We start from the raw sequence: 19,375 nt of genomic DNA, 5'->3' as shown, positions 1-19,375 counted from the left end.
CTAATCTAACATATATATTACAATATTAGTATTTCTAGTTATATGGTTGTATATATAAGTTAAATGCTGTCAGTTGACAATATTAATGGTGCATGAATCCACCCCTCATGATAGCTTTTTACATAATGTATAGGAAACTCAAAGACAGAGAAAATAGCTGCAAACATGCTTTGTTGTATGGATAAGGTCAAAGAGTAGAAGTAACAAAGAGACCAGAAAACAGTTTGAATAAGAGAATGTGTAGACTGTACACCACATGATCTATATTTTGTCTATTTTGTCCCTCTGCTACCTTTGTTTATCTTGTTCTGAATTTTGATTCTCAGAAGCTGTCAAGTTCAACATTTCTTTTTCTCATTTAGTTTTTTTTCTATTTTTAATCTTTATTATCTGACTCATTCATGAATATTCATTCATTATCTTTCCCTATGTACTTTTCCTATTTTCCAATACCTTTTTATTCTTTTCATTTCAAAAGAAGTTTTAATATTTGGTAAAATAAAATTAATTTACTAAACATTTTTTTAAATTCCCAGAGGAAAAATGATCTTTCTATTGGTGGTGAATCAAACTCCTAGTATAAGACTAGAAGGAAAATTTTCAACTACTAGGCCAACACATAATTTTAAATTAACATGTATTAGTATATTGAAGTTTTTTTTTTTTTTTTGAAAATACCCGATTCAGTAATAAAGAGGCATATGACACCTACTTCAGAGATAAAAATTAAGAAATACATAACAACTTTAACCAAATATAATTCAAAGTAACAAAACTATGATCATCATGTATGAGATCTGACAATTCTGAATATCTTCCTCCACATCTCTGATTGATACAGCATTCTACGAAAGGGTCTTTTGATATGTTGTAGTCTTGAGATAGAATTGAACTAGATGTAGTTGATGGTAATTGCAATTTTGGTGTCTGCTGCATCATCGCATTAATCTCTACCAACAAATCAATTAGAGACTAAAATTCATAACTCCAAACCCTCACGAGGAGAGAAATTAAAACCCATATTATGGGTAGAATCATCCCAATGAGAAACCCATAAATGTAAAAAAAGCAATAAACTATTAAAAAATATTTTATTTAAATAAAATAAGTTCACTTCATAACAAAAATTAGTTTTGTTAATTAAGTTTATTTTATTTTAACAATTATAAGTGATCGATGAGAATAAAACCTAATTTTACGAATGTCAATTTAAGGTGCCTTTCCTATACAAATTTGAGGTTTTTCCTTTTACGCTTCATTTATCTTTTTGTAAATACATTAAAAACTCTTGATTATATTTCTACTTATTTAATCCAAACTAAATTGATTTTCTTAGTTAATCTATTTTAAGTTAAATTGAAAAAGTCTAAATTTCAAAATTACATTAAGCTATATTTGGAAATGAGGATTTCATTTGAAAATAGAAATTTGCCTTAAATTTAGTGTTCCGCAAAAATTTCAAATTTAGATTTGAGTCAAATTCACAATTATTATAAAAATGGTTAAAGATGAGAATTTGAGAATTATCTCCTAAATCTTGTCATTCTCAAATTCTACATTAATGATTTCATAATTAAAATCTATAATTTAAAATAAAATACTTGTTCCCAAACGCAACCTTAAGTAAATATGTAATTTAGTCTGACAAAATTGAACTATATATAACACATAAAATTGACATGTTGGGAGTAACTAGCCATCAAGAGGACAATCATCTAGCTTGAAGACACCAACATAATTGTTTTGCTTAACAACTTTTAAATAAGTTGAACTTAATGTTGTTTCCAAAGAAGATGACAAATTTAGAATCAAAGTAGCTTAGCAAAATATCCAAAGGTCAAGATAAGTTCATATGATTAATCATACTTTTTTTAAGAGTCATTTTCATTAATAATCACATTCAAGGACTATGTCAATCTAACCTAAATGACATAATTAGTATATCATTAAGCATCTTTTTGCTTCAAGAAACAAAATACATTTAAATTTTGTCATTAATTGTTTATCTTGTATCCAAATTTTCCATTGTTATAAGAAATTAAATAAATATTTAATTTATTTCACATGCCCAAATAGGCAAACAAGTCAATGTTTTGAAACTTGAAGTACAATCCCAATTAATGTTAGATTATTCTTGTTGGATTGAACTAAAGATTGATTTGGCTAAACATCTTATAATTCTTTACCTTGCATGCTAAGTTACTTTTTTAATTTCAATAGTAAATAACTTAATTTTTAAATGAGCTAAACTCCAAACTACCTTTATGCTCCTACGAAACTTATTCCAGCTTGAAAAATCTATTAAATTATATTTAAACTGTAAATACTATTTATGAATTAATTTTTTTATAATTTTTCCTCAAATGTACGTGCGGAAAAAAAAAAATATAGTCATATGAGATCTTGTTTGATTTGCTTACATGAATATTATCATTATATCAATTTTTTAAATTTTTATTACGCACTTTAAAATATTAAAATAGTGCATTAGATAGAGTGAAAACTAAAAGTAGTGATCCTATTAATTCTTTTGAGCTAGAAACTAACTCTGAAAGTTGAAATATTCAATTAAGCTTAGTTTAATAAAGTGAAAATAACATGTATCTCTTGTTTATGATCATGGTGTTCATCATTTTGAAGAATATATGTCTAAAGATGATAATGTCCATAAAAAGTGAGTTGGGGATGACTATGATCAAAAATAAAAATTGATACTTCCTAACTTAGTTTTTGTTTCAATTAATCAAATATATTAATTTTGGAAGCAACAGGGCAAGAAAGCCAACTATGTTCCAAATATGAAGTGACTATTCATGGCTTGCAATATGCAATTTTCATGTGGATATTATTGGATTGCTTCAAAGCTCATCTTCTTGCCACTTCATCTATTATTCACTTGGACCCAATTATACATTTTATTTCTTCACTTTTATTATTATTTCAGTCTCATTTAAAAAGTTATTTTTTTTTATTTGTAAAAATCTCAAATAATTATCATGTTTCTAATTTTATAGTATAAAAACATTTAAAATAGTAGTAAGAAATGGAATAATTTTAATTTTTATTACTTCAAAGAATCATACTTTAAATTAGTAAATAAGTAAAAAGTTGGTAATATGAGTCAAAGTTATCATGTAAGAGATTTTTTTTACCCTAACACAAGATATTCTGATAATTACTCTTTCGACCTCTTGAGTTTGATGTCAAGGAATTTGAAACAAATAGTAAGGAGTATAGTTGTTCAGAGAATCAAAAAAATTTAGTTTTGTGAAATTAAAAGAGAGAAGAAATATGTGAGTGAAACTAAAAAAAACAGTACAAAACATGTTCGTAAAATAAAATAAAAAAATTAAATAAAATAAATAAACATAAAAAATTATAGCAATCTCAAAACCGAGAGGATATTGTTTATTCAAATAAGATTTTAAATAACGTGCATGAAAGAAACTCCAACAAATCAGTAAACAATACAAAAGGGACATGCTTAATTCTTGTTTATTGGGTAAAGCATGCTTAAAAATAATGGGATTACATGATTGTGATATTATGATAGGGACAGTTCATTCATGTATGGCCATCCAAATTCCACATCTGGAGGCGCATAAAATAATAGCTACTCTCGTCAAAAATCGTCTCTTGATAATACAACCTTAAACAAGCAGCATATATTTTTATAATATGTATAAAATGGCTATTTAACACATGTTTGAGGCGCTTCTCTAGGTGAGACCATCTCATACAACAATTGAGATAAAACAATATAATATACAAAACTTTACCTTATTATTGTACAAATAATTTATTTAAAATCCATACTTCATGGAAAACATACAAGATTTTTGCCTGGCATAGATTTCAATTTTACAATTTTTTTACTAACAAATTTATATACTTATAACTAAAATTACATCTCAAAAAGAAAAAAGATTACAATGGTATTTCTTTTTCTTTTGACGTTAAATTTCCTTTCTAATGATCAAGAATATGCCTAGTGCTCTTCACAGTTGAAAAACTATGTAGAGCTTCTAAATCCCAATGAATAAAGAATTTTTCCAAACAATTTCTGTACATTTGTCTGCATTAACTAGAATTAATCACACTGTATGCACCTATTAGGAGCAATCTTGCAGGAAACAAGAGCACAACAAGCAAGTGCATATGCTGTGATGCAACAAGCCGACTGAACCGTTTCAATGATTCTCTCCCGGTTTTAACAATCCCGGAAAATTTGAATTGTGCCCGACCCAAATTAATTGGTCCTAGGACGATTTTATTATCCGTGACTCGTGGGTTTACGAGAGGCCACCACACCTTACGGCGCCGTTCCCTCTCGGCTTTCCTGATTCGGCTGAGCTCTTGACGAATCACACCCCGCACACACTTGAGGTAGGAGCTCATGTCATGATCTCGTTGGATAGTCCCACCGTTTCCATAGGCAGAGCGGTCACTTAGGATCTCTAGCGGGTGGGGAATATTCAAAAAAGCGATCTTTGCAGCTCGGAGTAGCTTCTCCCCTTCTTTTGCACCACTGACATTGCAAGTAAGGAGGTATAGACCACTTCCCGAAGGAAGTAGGTCGTGTCGTGGAGAGAATTTCTCATCCGGTTGTAAAACGAGCATCTCACCTGTAGGTGCATAGAGTAGCTTCTGCAACGGAAAATCGGTCATAAACGGAAAATGAGTGGGACTATTTGCCAAATAATTTGAGAAGTACGATAGTTGCCCAAACTAAAACCATGGATATAAGAAATAACCGAGTGGCTAACTCGTAAAGAGATCACAAAAGTTACCTGACTATTGAGGCAAGGATGGTTTCGGAAGCTTCCATTTACGGCCTTGAGCAATTGCGCAGCAGGCCTAGGGTAGTTACAAGAGAAAGCTCGGGGTACAATATCACGGTGCATCACTACAGACTGAATATGACTCTTAGGCAACCCGAGCTTGCGTAGCAGCCCATCACCGCCACACATGACATTGGGTGAACCAAAAGTGATGACAGGAAGAAGCGAGGAATATGGAACCTCGCCTCGCATCAACAGCATGAGATTTATAATTAACGACAAACTTCCACCAAGTGAATGACCGGTGAATCGAAATTTGGCACGGCTACCATGAGTCTTCATATAGGCATGAATTTCGGGCAACATCTGCTGATACATGCCTTTTGCGGCTTCATATATGCCTCTATGCACAAGCACATCTAGACCCTGCAACAGAAAAGGGTGCGATATTTGTAACAGAGTCTACTACACCGAGACATTTATCATGACAATCACAAAGTTCACAAAAAAAAAAAGAAAAAGAAAAATGCATTTACCTCGAATTGGACGGGTTCGAAGAGCAAGTTAGCCTGCCAAGAAGCTAGTGTCTCAGATCCCTACACAAGATTAGTTTAATGAATCGTTAGCTTGTACAGTTGTAAATTTACAGAAATGAGAATTCCAATGTATCCCGTTTAACTCGAAATAGAAACTAACGGATGGTTTGACCTAAACCGAATGCACCTACACAAAGCCCATCAACAAGAATCGGCAAGACAACTATTAGGCTAATACAGATCACAAGGATGTCACAATCACATGAAGATCCAACATTATGACTAACACAAAATTCTTGTGAGAGACAGTCTCTTTGAGAGACCATCTCTAATTGGGCCGGCCGATAAAGAAAAATATAGAGTAGAGTGGAAATTAAGATTTGATATGCTGGGCCTAAGAGATGTCTCTCAGGAGACAGGCTGATTGAATCTATTAAAAGTTTACCTTATATATACATTTGATCACCCTAACGCCATACAATAGCTCCCACATAAGTGGGTTACGGGGATCGGATGTACGCAACCTTACCCTTATTAGTGATAATAAAAAGGTTGTTTTCGATTGACGCTTAGTAGCAAACATCATCTACAACTTCACGTAAATAAGAATCGACATGATTTGAAGCGTCATTTTGATATAGTGATTCAAAACCAAAGAACTATTTCTTGAACCCATCGAAATAATGGACCAATATTAAAAGTTTACCTGAATGATGAAATATCTAGTAGCACTTTTATCATCATCACAAATGTACCATTCACATGGAGAACAGCTCATCGAACTCAAATCATCTGCGACCGCCTGCTTGATGTCCTCTTTCGCGGCAACCACAGCTGTTACTGAATCCGTAGTAACCATAAGAGAAGCCATCTCGGAATTAATGTCAAGATTTCCATTGCTCCCACTAACAGCGTTCTGATCCTCCTTATCGTTTAAAGAGCTAGAAGGAAACAAGGCTCTAGACCGCGAATGCAAATAAGAAGCAGCAGAAGCCGCAGCCTTAAAAGCCGCTGATTCTCTCACTCGAGATTCTTCGTTTGTTTTATCATCACATTTCCCGGTCTCACCTTGGTAGCTGTCCTTGTTTTCTGTTTCGCTTGTTGCTTGTTTCTCTGCTTCCGCTTTGGCTAATTGTTCCCTCTTTTCGATAGAAGAGGTCACATAGCGCAGACGATAGCGCTTCAGAAGATTTCCCGGCTACATAAGGGACACAAACACAATTGTCGCCAATTACATCAAAACCGAAACAGAAAACTCAACGAAAATACACTGTTTCGCGTGTTCCGAAAAACAGCCAAAAACCATTCAGCATTTCCAGAATCAGCTAATACAGTATTACAAGATTAGCACAGATCAATAACATCTACTACTAAAACGCGTTCCATCTTGCGCACTAGTTTGTTTTGGTCATGTAGCTGACCCCATATGTTGGGATTAAGGCTTTGGCATTTTCGGTGTTGTTATACTAGTAAAACTCATTGAATAAACTTAAAAAAAAGTCATGCAACAAAACCACTTAATGTGCCACAATCAACAATCACATTGTACTATTCCCCCACGATTATACAAGAAACTTATGTAAATGCTTTGATGGATGAATGAGAATACTTTGAGGGATAGAATTCAAAAAGATATAAGAAAGGGTTTGGAAATTGCAAATATTGAGGAAAAGATGAAAATGAATCGTTTAATATAGTTTGGGCACGTGCAATGACAAGGTATTACCGAATACCGGTTAGAAGACTTTAAAAAGGACGAGGAAGATTGAAGATGACTACAAGCACAGAAGTAGAAAATGATATGAAAGATCTACACTTGCCAATATTCTGAGATTAAGGCTTTGATATTGTTGAATTGTTGTTGTTGATTGTCCTATTCTACCATAATTAACAAATAACTATCATTTATGAATTCACTTAACCCCCACCTCCAAAATATGATACTTTGTCCGTCCCAAAGATATGATCCTATTTGATTAAAATAAGGCTCATATGAATAACGAGTGTAACATATCTTTGACATGGAGAGTAGGAAAAATTACTATATGTTGCTTCCAAATGATGGATGCATAATATATTCAAAATTCAACCATATAAAAAGCTTAAGAATACAAATCCAACCATAATTTATCCAAAATACAACCATATAATATCAAAAAAATCAATGTGCTATCATAAACATATACCAAAAACACCCACAAACATCATAAAAACAATAACATCAAATTCAAACACAAATATAATATAATATTGCTAAAATGGAAAGTAAGAAAAACATGAAAATGAAATAATAAATTAAAGGTTACCTTGATACTAGAGATACAATAAGCCAAACACCCCAAATAAGACATTTGAGCATACAATTTAGCTTCACCCAAAGACACCTTCTTTAACATCTTAGAAAATGAATTCCTATCAAACTCTACATTACTCCCCTTTTCTTCATCATCATCATCATAATCACATGATTTACAACCTTCATCTTCCTCACAACAAGATGAGGTAAAATTTCCATTTTGCCCTTCATTTTCTATCTCCTCACCATCTTCAACACCATCTTTACCTTGCCAAAGAGACCTAACATGGAGGATTTTCAAAACCCAATTCCCATTTTGCCCTTGAGATTCTTTATTACTACTACCCACCATGTCTTCTTCCTCCAATAAAACGGCGTCGTCCAAGGCTACACCTTTAGACCTTTGCTTTCTATCTCCCCCGAAAAACAGAGATCTAAATGGGTAATGAAAAGATGCAAACTTTGACATCATAGAAGTTGTAGACAACGCCGTTTTGTCAACTGATACTGCATTTGTTCCCGGCGCCGATGATCGACCCACGGAGGAAATTGATGAATTGGGCCGAAATAAATCCAACCCGTTATTTAGTGGGATTGTTGAGCCCAACCCATGAAGCCCAGATCTTACACAAAGACTATCCATCCTTAATTTTGGTTTTTCTTTCAAAAATTTGTTAAATTTTTAGTTTCTGGGTTGATTGTTCTTGTGACTGAGAAAATGAAAAGAATAAATAAATTTCAATTCTTTATGAGTTCTTGAATTATATTTATATAATAATAAAATGATAGAAGTAGAAATCAAAGGGGAACGTGGAAATAGGAGGTGGATAAGAAATACGTGTGCATTCGAAAGTAATCTTGGTGTGCTGAAAGAGAAAAATTTATAGAGATAACAAGAAGTATAGGAATATAGGAAGAATTTTAGTAAAAGTGGATAACCAAACTAACAAACAAATACTATTATCAAATTTCTAATTCAAACGCAAAATCTGTTATTTGCATCATTCCTAGAAAAATACATGATGAATCTGTTAAATGCCCTTTTTTCCCATCTATCTCCCTAATTTTTATTATTTTATGAAATAAAATTATTTGTCAAGGGTGGAAAGTGTCCCAAAAGAGGACAAATTAGAAATGTCTTTTCGTGATATCAGCATTATTTATCGTTCAATTTTATTTCATACATTGTAACTAATATATAAGAAAAAATATAGTCAAGTAAATTTTTGTTTGAACCGTCTAATCGTATATTTTCATAACATTAATTTTTTATAATTTTTAATTATACATAATTCAATATATAAATGATCAAAACAACAAATTAGATTACATAAAAAGTCAAATGTAAAAAGTATAACAAAATAAAAAAAATACTTACTCTTATAATGATTGTGATGTGTTACTTAAACCATCTATTTACATATTTTTATGATATTAGTCTTATTTTCTTCCCTTGCCCTACACTTTAATTAAAAAAGTTCAAAGGAAAACAAGAAAAACTAAAAACGGCTAAAAGGCAATGCAATGTTAACTTAATGTTGGTAATATCAATATGGCCGACCGACCATCACATTCTATTCGACTATCATTCGATTTCCTCCAGCTCCACCGAATGCCACATCATACATTTCGGCAGAATATTTCAATATAATAATTCATCATGAAATTTATTTTATAAACTGAGTTCATCAGGTACATATTAAACGAATGAGTTGTTAACTTGTTAATTGTTATATAGAAGCAGATATATTGTAACTTTTAATTTGCTATATTCCTTTCAAAAAAATTATTAGGCTTATATTGAAGATGTATAATGTATTCTGAACTATATAGTGAGATGAGAGATTTTTAGGTGAGATTTAGGGATCAGATATATTTAATTTTATCTTTATTATATTTTTTTAGTGATAAAAGTAAAAGGTTTTTTTCGATTGATTTTTAATAGCAAATATTATTTGCAACTTCACATAAACAAGAAATACATGTAATTTAATTAATTTTAATATTATAGTTCATTAAAATCTAAAACAAAATATTATAAATCTTTTTAGCCTTTTACAACCTCCGATTTATATTAGTTTGTATCATCCAAAACACTATTGAAAAAGTTTGTGTCTTGAGAATTAAAATGGTACAATGCAAAAGTTTTGAATCTTGTACAACCTCCAAATTATAATAATTGCTGCATTTGCATAGTACTAATAGTCACCAACTAAGGTTATTTTGCAACTTGTCCTTATGTATAAGAAAAAATAATTAAATAAGATATTATTTGATTTATTTTAATACATATTTTCATAAATTAAATTTTTGTAATGTTTATTATTTACAATTGAAAAATTTAAAAACATACTGTATTGAAGTTCCTTGTGAGGGGCAAAGGGCTTTGGACTTGGGATGGGCTTAGTAAAGTAGCCCGATAAGCTATAAAAAGCCATAAATATGAAAAAGAATAAACACAAAGTTAGTTGCATAATTAGAACCTAAGTATCAAGGTTTTAGGCTGATAATGTCTGCCAGAAATCAAATAATACAATTATGTATTGATGATACAACCATCCTATTGTTTCTCACCAACGGTATTTTAGCAACTTGAGTTGATATCTAGCTGACCCATTGCAGTTGCAAGTAGATGACCCTTTAAGTACAGGAGAATTGCAATTTGCAATATCTAAAACAAAAAACCTAAGCTACCACATAATAAGTATTAACCAAATTATCGAAGAGGAAAAATTTAAACCATCAAGTTACATCGGACATTTTGGAACATCTTTGAACAGAAAAAGAAAAAACCTTTCCGATAATTCAAGCAAAAATTTCTCTGATTTTGGTCTTCTGTTCTTCGGTTAACGAACTTGGAAACAAAACTTCATAGGTGACATAAAGATCACCCTTCTTATTGCTCAAATGCAGCGGCATACCTTCTCCTTTAAACTTCCTCACTTCCTTGGGTTTTGTAATGCCCTGAACATCATTAGGTGATACCCAAATTAGTATTTCTAATTCTACATTCTTGAGCTTCATTTGGTTTGTCACAAGTCATTTGGAAAAGTTCACATGCTTTAAAAATTAACAAAGTATGGGTGTACTGTCCAACAATCTATGGAATGCATGACGATCAACATGAAGTTGAACAAAGATTATTCCCACATTTCCGTTTAAATTTGCCCCAAATGCATTTGTCTGCTTTATTAGCACCCTTGCCCCCTTTTCTTTTACCGTCTTTGGTGATCTTGCGGTAATATGGATATGGAGAAAACTCAAAGGGACTATAAAAGGGAAATATGGGGCATACTCAAAGAAATGAGGGAGTATTGACATGTGCAGTAAGAATGAATTAAGTACACAAGTTCCGAAAATATATACTTTGACAGAGTTTGAAGTGTAAACAGGCCAAAATTCGAAAAGGTTCAGTACTTCAGTGTATACAAAACAGGAGATTCAGTGAAGTAATAACCGAGTAATGGAATGCTCGTACCTTTGAACCAATGTCGACCAGATGATCATCAAGGTGTTTGATAGTCTTCTCAAATCCAACAAGAGCTTGAACCTGAAAGCAAATAGTAACAATAATAAAAAGAAAGTCAAATACAAGATGTTTTGGTAGATGCCTTGGAAAGTTACTTCTTAACTCAGGAGTTGCATCTCTATCTGTTCACAAGCAATGGAAAAAACTATACTCTTGGCTTGTTAGACAGCGATCTCAATACAAAGTAAAAGTAATATGAAAAAAATAATAGTAAAGTAACTGCTCTTAGCTGAATTTCTCTGTTATGGTCAATAGTAAGCAAGAGGTGTAGGGTTCAAATCTCAACAAAATTTCAATTTTGAACTGATATATGGGTTCATAAAGCCGATCCAATCTTTTGGGATTAAGGATCGGGCATTGTTGTATAGGAATTAGTAACACACTATAATAGATATTAAAAGAACTCTCAAAATCATAGCATGACCACATAAGAGGAAAATGAAAATTGGTGAAGCAAAATCACATAAAAGCACACCCAGGAAACTGAACAAAAAACCGGTAAAACGCCTACTAGAACAAATAATATGTATTTAGTATATACACATCAAGTAATACTTACCAAAGTTATAGTAACAGTCGTACGCAAGTCATTGCCTTCTCTATCGAAAACATCATGGGGGGCCGTACGGATGCGAAACTGCAAAACAAAAGTGGTTATTGTTATGTACGATGGTCTCCTCCATGGATAACAACTAAAAGTTCCATTGGAACCATTTGATTCAAAATTGAAACAAACTAAAAAAGGAAAAAAATTTAGTAATAAACATTGGTTTCAGTATAGAAAGCAACATAACTTCCTACCTTTAAATCCCCTGCTTCTCCATCAATTTTGGGCTCCCCATCTTCATAGAAAGTTATTTCCTGAAAAATTGCAGCACGTCAATAAGAGTTGGCCAATCTGGGTAGGGAGAGAATGAAAGGAAACTAGGGAAGTGCCTGTTATATTTACTTGAAACCTCAAATTCAGGTCATATGACCCAAAATAACTCAAATTCAAATCATAAGACTCAAAAAATAGAAATCTATATGATCTGGTCATATTTCCATGAAATTTGTCAAAAGGATTTTTATTTGGCAATTTGAGGTTTGGATTGAGCTAATTGCAGGTTCAGTTCAGGTGCATTTATAAGTTATTTAAGCAGGTTTCAAGTTAAGAATTTGCTAGTTCAAGACCCAAAATTTCAACAATTCAACCTCAACACTCAGCTTTTGATGCCACGTTAATGTGACACTATATTATATAAATACCTTCATGATCTTCACACATCAAGAATGAAGGTAAATAAAAGTCTGGCAAGAATGTATATTTACAGTGCAACGGTCCATCTTGTCCAACTTTATCAAAAATTTACAGTGCAACAATGCAATGGTCCATCTTGTGCAATTTTAATCAGAATATTCGAATTCTCATATGAACAGTGAACAAGTACCCTCCAACTAATTTGAAATGCATAGACTTCAAGAGCTTTAACATTCTACCCTTGCTTTTATCTGTGATAATAACTCAGATTTAGCTAAAAACCTCCGTCTCTAAGCTGGGCGATAAGACTTAATTGCGCAACATAACATTTTACCACAGCCGCAATATGTTTTATTCCCTAATCCCTATACAATGTACAGTTCTCCTTTGCTTTATACTCCTCTTTATTCCCTACAGATAACCTCTCTACTAGTAACCAATAACCATTTAAGCAAAAACCTTCAACATACAACCCTTTAGATGATTAGAAGGGATTTCAGATTTAAGACTTCATATATGTTTTGATCAAATTGTGGATGGCCAACGAAAGACTTTAGAGATAATCTGATATGGAAGACCCTAAACTTTTGAGATTAAGGCTCTAGCATTGTTGTCATTGTTGTATTTGAAGACTTTAGAGAGGAAGGAAGAGGATCTCAACCTTGTTTCACTTAAATAACCATCCACAACATGCATGGCACCCAACACCGACCGTCATCGAATTCAAACAAAAAAAATACTTGAAGCAAATGATGACTAGTTCAAAGATATGAGTTCTTGGATAACAAAAGTGAATAGAAACTTACTTGTCCATCTTTCATTCCCTTTTCAATATCTACTGTCAAAGAGTAACCTTCACGTTCAAATTTCACATTTGGACACTTATCGCAGACCTGCAACGTAACAAAGTAACAGAATGAAGCAAGCATTTCTTAGAAGACAATCAACAGAATGTGAAATAAAGCTCATTAATGTTCAAAAATATGATGGAACACAACCGTTGTAAGAGCAAGACGACCAGGCAGAACCACACCCACCAACCTCCCTCCTCTATGCACCCTCCAAACAACCAACCACACACCCACCCCGTGGTTAAAAGTATCTCCAATCACGAGGACGAAAAGAGTCAAGTAATCCAAAGCAGCCCCAAGCCAGCAAGACCAAGAAAGATCAAGAACACACAAGAAGCTATTACAAATTTACAACCTCACAAGCATCATGATGCATAAATCACTAGTCATCAACTGTGATTGGAAGTGGCCAAAAAGGGAAAATATACAAATAAGCACAACACTAATCTAGCAAAAGATGGCATAACAGAAATAGTTTAAAAGCATTAATAAACAGTATACCTGTTCAGTCATCTGCTGGTACATCCCAGGACCTATTTGGCGATGATAGACCTCATTACGACAGTTGCAGTTTCTTTGTCCTGATGCTGGCTTGATGACATTTTTTTCCCTCCAAACCTAGCGGTGACAAACAAGATAAAGTAAGAAATTAATGGACATAAGCTAAAACATAATATATTTTCAATTATATAGTATAAATTAAGTGTATTGATTCTTACAAAGATGTTATAGTTCTTTGGTTTCAAACTATAATAGATTATAGCAAAGAACTCACTGAGTCATTTGCACTTCTAATTTATAGTAAGTTGCAAGTGACGATTGCAGTCGGAGGTCAAAAAACCTTTGTTACCCAAAACATTAGGAATTTGGATAATGGCATATGGTTGTAGTAGTAGCATAAATTACCAAATGTCTTATCCATATCAGAGTGTCGAGATCTGAACATGTACTTTAGCAAAAATGAAGAGTTTAAGTGACATAGAGCTAGAGATGTATATGCAGATATTAAAATTAAAAGAACTCAAACTAAGTCGGAGTAAAACAAAGTATATGAAACATCATTTTGACACAGATCACCGTCGTAGATGTATTGTAAAATTGAATGTGAAGGTGTTCCTTCCAAGTGAGTGCTTCAAGTATCTTAGATCAAGTAGCCACAAGAATGAAGGTATCAATCAAAATATAAAGCAGATGTTTCTCTGACGCTGGCCTAAAGAGCTACAATATGCGAACAAATTAGAGCTTATACCACTAAGGATGAAGTCCATCGAATTAACATTAAATTAGCACTAATAAATGGAACATAGGGCTTTCTGTAGGAATATGGGATATCTGATTTCAGATTGTATGTTGCAAAAGGATGAATAGACATACACTATATTAAAGATTTTAAACAGAAGACATAAGAAAAGATCCTAAAGTCGTGAAAATTAAAGACAAATGAGAGAAAATCCTTCATATTGTTTGTGAGAAGAAGACTGAAAATGCAAACTTCAAAAAGTGAAAGATTGAGATTTTGAGGAGCTTTGAAGAGGAAAAATCGAAACAAACATAACCTAAATATTATGGGTGAAGAATGACATGCATACTTGGGATTTACATGAACATACGATAATTGAAAGGAATAAACGAATTGGGAGCATGTAAGTGAATGATCATTGAAATTGATTTTCTGGTTGTAGGTTAGTATAAGAAACAACCAAACAGAGTATCTTTGTTACCGTCATTCTAACACATTAACTTGTTTTGGTTCATCTAGCCAACCTAATAAGGGATTGAAGCTTCAACATTATTGTTGTTACACAAAACACACAACAAACACATGTGGTGATTGCATCTTGTAGTACACAAAAAATAAAATAAAAATCAGCCTCCATGAGGGAGATTGCCATTATTTGGGACAAAATAATGAAGAAAACACTACAACTCACTCAATAGACTACAACCTATCAACACTAAACAAAAAGGAATAATAACTTTTCAAAAGAAGAAAAGCAATGCAATGAAGTGCCAAAAGCGCATTATGGTTATCCACCCTTAAAGATGGGAAACACATACATCACATTTATGTTCATCTAATTAGATCAATTTTAACTAGCGACATCAACTTAGAAGAAGGAACGTTTTGCACGAATTTAAACGACACATTGAAAATTATATTCCAAAATTCTCTCATCTTTATTTGTATATGCATAGTTCAAACAACATCTCTTGTAAAAATATGCCAAGTTTCCATTTTTGTTGTGAATGGCGTCATTACTAGTGTCTCATGCTCTTCTCGATGCATGCACTAATCTAGATTTTACATATACTAAACAACATTATAATATTTCGAAAACAGATCATCACCCTACCTTCAATGTGCCTCCCATGTACAAATCTTCCAATGAGGCTTCTAAATCTACAATCACATCATCCCCTTTCACTACTTTCTCTTCCTCGTCCTCCATTCCTCCTCCAAAAAATCTTAAAGAAACAAAATTTGAGAATTAGTTAGTCACATATCTATGTATTAAGTTATCTATTGAACATGAAATTAAAAGACAACTGAATAAATCTAAATAAATATGATTAAAAGCATTCATGGAACAATAGATTAAAACTTTGCTAAAAGAATTTTAACTAGAATAGCAATAACTATACAACATTATTCTTAAAAGAGAAGTCTACAGAGTAGAGAAAACATATTTTTGAACAACTCAAAACAATTTTAACATTAAATAAAATACACCAAACATGAGATTATTCACATTTCTTCAATTCCAAAGGAGAAGAGAACGTTAACAACATCATTCTAACTAGTCTGAAACATAACTTGGAGAGCATTATCAACAAGAGGAATGCAAGTATGTTTTAGAAAAACTATAATTCAGTGATATATGGTTTTTCTTATTTTCTATTATTTGTATGTCAATTATTATTCATATAAGGAAGCAAAGATAGCAATTAGGTGTTCCTATGGATACTAGCCTTCACAAGTTTCTTCAACCTCCTAAGTACTTCAATCTCTTTTTCCCTTGTAGAAATTGATGTGTTCATACGATAAGGTGAAGGTAGCACCATTCAAATGATTTAAAAATTAACTCCTCTGCTGATTTTGTAGCTTGTGAGACCAACAAAATGGTCCAAGAAAACAATATTTTAAAATACAGAGTAAAAACTAAAAAGATTATACTCCTCTTAATCACTTCACCTTTTCCTTTCCCGTTAAAAGATGCAAAGAAAGGGATAACGTTTCACACTTCCATGGACCACTACGTTGTACACTGAAAATACAATATGCAAATCCCAAACATCAACATTGCTCCTCCTTTTCTTCACATTTGTTAGCAAGCAAGTCTAAAATAGACTTAGTCTACAGTATTTTTAGTGTGCACCCTTCCTTAATCTTTCATTCACAAGTCAACACTCCTAAATATCCATTCCACTTAATTACACTCTCTAACTCATTCTTAAGTTTAAGGTTGGTGCAAACTATGTAGTGTGCATTTAGTTCATACAAGACCAACTCTTTGTTGGCAATCTCAACTATACGGCTAACTCCACCCAAAATGTCCAAAATCCAAATAACAAAAACATGAAAATCCCACTAAACGGCACCATTTCTGAATATCAGATTGTCCAACTCGAGATAACCTTTTATTTTTAGAAAACCCATCTACATTCCTCTAGAAATCAAACATAACAATAACCATAATAAAAACCAACTTAGAAATCCTTTAACTTGCATCAATTTTTTAGCAATGAAAAGTTCATCATGATGTAATGATACTTTTAGGACACTGCAATATGTAACTTCATTCATCATTAATACCAACTCCGTTAAACAGAAGGGGCAGGAATCAACTTACTGGCTAAATATATCCTGGAAACCACCACCACCACCACCTCGGCCACCACTTGTGGCAAATTGTTTAAGACCTTCCTCACCATACCTATCATAAATTTTCCTCTTCTCACTGTCTGTCAAAACTTCATAAGCTGCGCAAAAAAATAAACAGAAATATTAAATTCCAAACCAAACTGTGAACACCTTCCTACTTAACATTTTACAAATTAAGAAAGTATTTATACTTTATATACAAGGTGGCCGACAGCGTCCCTCTAATTACATTGAGTTTTCGAGTTTAATTACGCATCCTTTAAACGGAAAATGAACAGGCCTAAAGAGATTAATGGTACGTTTTTTAGCCGCCATTGTTCAGAATTAGTTGAAAAAAAAAATAGTAGCAACTACATTATAATGCTACTTTTAAACAATATGATATGATATGATCTACTTTAATCCTCGATTAGTATGATCAGCCAGAATAAAACGGTTACCATTATTAATTTCAGCAAATTTCTTGTTAGCCTCTTCATTGCCTTGATTCTTATCAGGGTGATACTTCAATGCAAGTTTCCTATAAGCTCTTTTGATCTGATCTTCTGAAGCTCCTTTTGGAACTTGCAGTACATCATAGTAATTCTTCCTAAATTTCATTAAAAAAAAAAACACAAATCATCATCTCTTCAATCATCCAAACATTCACTAATCAGAATAAAAGAGAAAGAAAAGTGAGCATACGCTGCAATGGAGAATATACAGTAAGATAAAACGAAGAATAGAAACAACAAATTCAATGTTGTTGTTCTTTGAATCGCCATTGTTGTATCAGGGAGAGAGCGCGAATCGTGATCTCTCCAATACAAATCGAATTTCTAGGGTTTACTAAATCTGTTGATTTCTGATTCTTTTAATGCTTAGTAAGATTTTGAATCTCTTGATTTGTCTTTCGATTGTCAGGAAAATCAATGTGACATCGGATTTGTTCGTTGTTGTATGAGCGATGGAATTTTGGTTTGTGAGTGTGTGTTAGTTTGTTTGTTTTTGTGAGGAGACTGTCAAACGGATGTGGAATTCAAACATACGTGTTCGTTGTGAAATTGGACCAATCAGGAAGCAGTTTTTGTTGCTTATGTCCAATTAGTGAGTGCCACGTGGAAGTTCAATTAAGGTGGAAATTTTGAGAGCTTGCCGTGTCAAAAGGAAACGAGGATGGGCCTTTGGGGAGACGCGAAAGATGACTTATACAACAAGTTACACAAACTTTACTTCTAAAGTTAGGATGAGAGACAAGTATAATTTTTACGGTATAGTTTTATGAAATTTAAATTGTATTTGTTTAGTTGAATGAATAAATGATTAGTCATAATTTAGATGGCTAGTGAATGATATGAAAATTTTCATCATGGGCAACGGGTTGGTAAAGGATAAAAATAATCTATTTAAAAGTACCTTATGTTTATTTGGCAATAGATAAACTATTTTCTACAATATAAAGTTTAAATTTTATTTTAATAAACAATATGATGAATAACAGTTTTTATTTTAGGTAAAATTAGAAATACAAATAAATTTATTAGGAATGATAATAACATAAGGCACATCTAACACGGATAAAAGTATATAGTAATGAGTATAATCAGTTAGCCATAGTGGATGAAGGTAAATTTGAACATGTACTCAAGTGGAAAAACATGCATACTAAAATTATACCCGTCATGAATAGTGGATAGGTGATAAGTATGAAAATTTTAGATGGGGATAACTATGAAGAAGGGGTAATCATTACCTAGGGTAAAAAAAATGCTAATTGAGAATATACCTTCTCTAGACTGAGTCAAAACATTAGATGGGGAGGCCATGAATTTATATTTGATTTATGCGAGGGTCTCGGGGAGTTATGGTAAAAAAGAAAAACAAATTTTATATGTTAACAGCAAGATCAACGAGTATTATGACTCAAATGTAGAGTTAAAACGATTTATAAGTCATATACAATTGTTTGCAAATGAAGAAATTAGGTTTAGACTGATCAATCAAGTCGAGTCAAGTCTATGAGTTTCCATGACGACCAATGCATGATACATAACATTGCGCAATTCATGGTCATGAGGTTCCTATACAATAGAATTATGGACTCATCATCAACTAATCAAGGAGTAAGCCATGGACTCATAAATCTCTGTATATAAGCATATAAAAGTACAAGTAAATCTCATAAAACAACCAATCCTACACGTCCATAAGGCCCAAATGAAAAACGTCTGTTTTCTTTTTAGACCTTCTGGTTACTACTACCTACTGGCGAGACCCTTA

General features: G+C 32.6%; 2 protein-coding genes across 2 annotated transcripts; both read right to left on the bottom strand.

Annotated features, from left to right (window-relative positions):
• Nucleotides 1-3,766: 3,766 nt before the first annotated feature.
• Nucleotides 3,767-8,662, bottom strand: LOC130798258 (phospholipase A1 PLIP2, chloroplastic-like). The gene is made up of 5 exons (XM_057661172.1): nucleotides 7,624-8,662; nucleotides 6,024-6,515; nucleotides 5,318-5,377; nucleotides 4,791-5,207; nucleotides 3,767-4,647 (listed from the first exon to the last, which is right to left on the bottom strand). Exons 1-5 carry the CDS (start codon nucleotides 8,254-8,256, stop codon nucleotides 4,081-4,083), a joined length of 2,169 nt encoding a protein of 722 aa, XP_057517155.1. The 5' UTR covers nucleotides 8,257-8,662; the 3' UTR covers nucleotides 3,767-4,080.
• Nucleotides 8,663-9,998: 1,336 nt separating this feature from the next.
• On the bottom strand, nucleotides 9,999-18,278 carry LOC130798202 (dnaJ protein ERDJ3B). The gene is made up of 10 exons (XM_057661091.1): nucleotides 17,801-18,278; nucleotides 17,557-17,705; nucleotides 17,085-17,214; nucleotides 15,588-15,699; nucleotides 13,735-13,851; nucleotides 13,189-13,275; nucleotides 11,944-12,003; nucleotides 11,702-11,779; nucleotides 11,092-11,163; nucleotides 9,999-10,577 (listed from the first exon to the last, which is right to left on the bottom strand). The coding sequence occupies exons 1-10, from the start codon at nucleotides 17,878-17,880 to the stop codon at nucleotides 10,419-10,421; spliced, it is 1,044 nt and encodes a 347-aa protein (XP_057517074.1). The 5' UTR covers nucleotides 17,881-18,278; the 3' UTR covers nucleotides 9,999-10,418.
• Between the last annotated feature and the right edge of the window lie 1,097 nt (nucleotides 18,279-19,375).

The sequence above is a fragment of the Amaranthus tricolor genome, chromosome 13 (assembly GCF_026212465.1).
Source record: "Amaranthus tricolor cultivar Red isolate AtriRed21 chromosome 13, ASM2621246v1, whole genome shotgun sequence".
Taxonomy (NCBI): domain Eukaryota; kingdom Viridiplantae; phylum Streptophyta; class Magnoliopsida; order Caryophyllales; family Amaranthaceae; genus Amaranthus; species Amaranthus tricolor.
The sequence above is the reverse complement of the archived record's forward strand: the minus strand, read 5'-3'. Positions and strand labels throughout refer to the sequence as shown.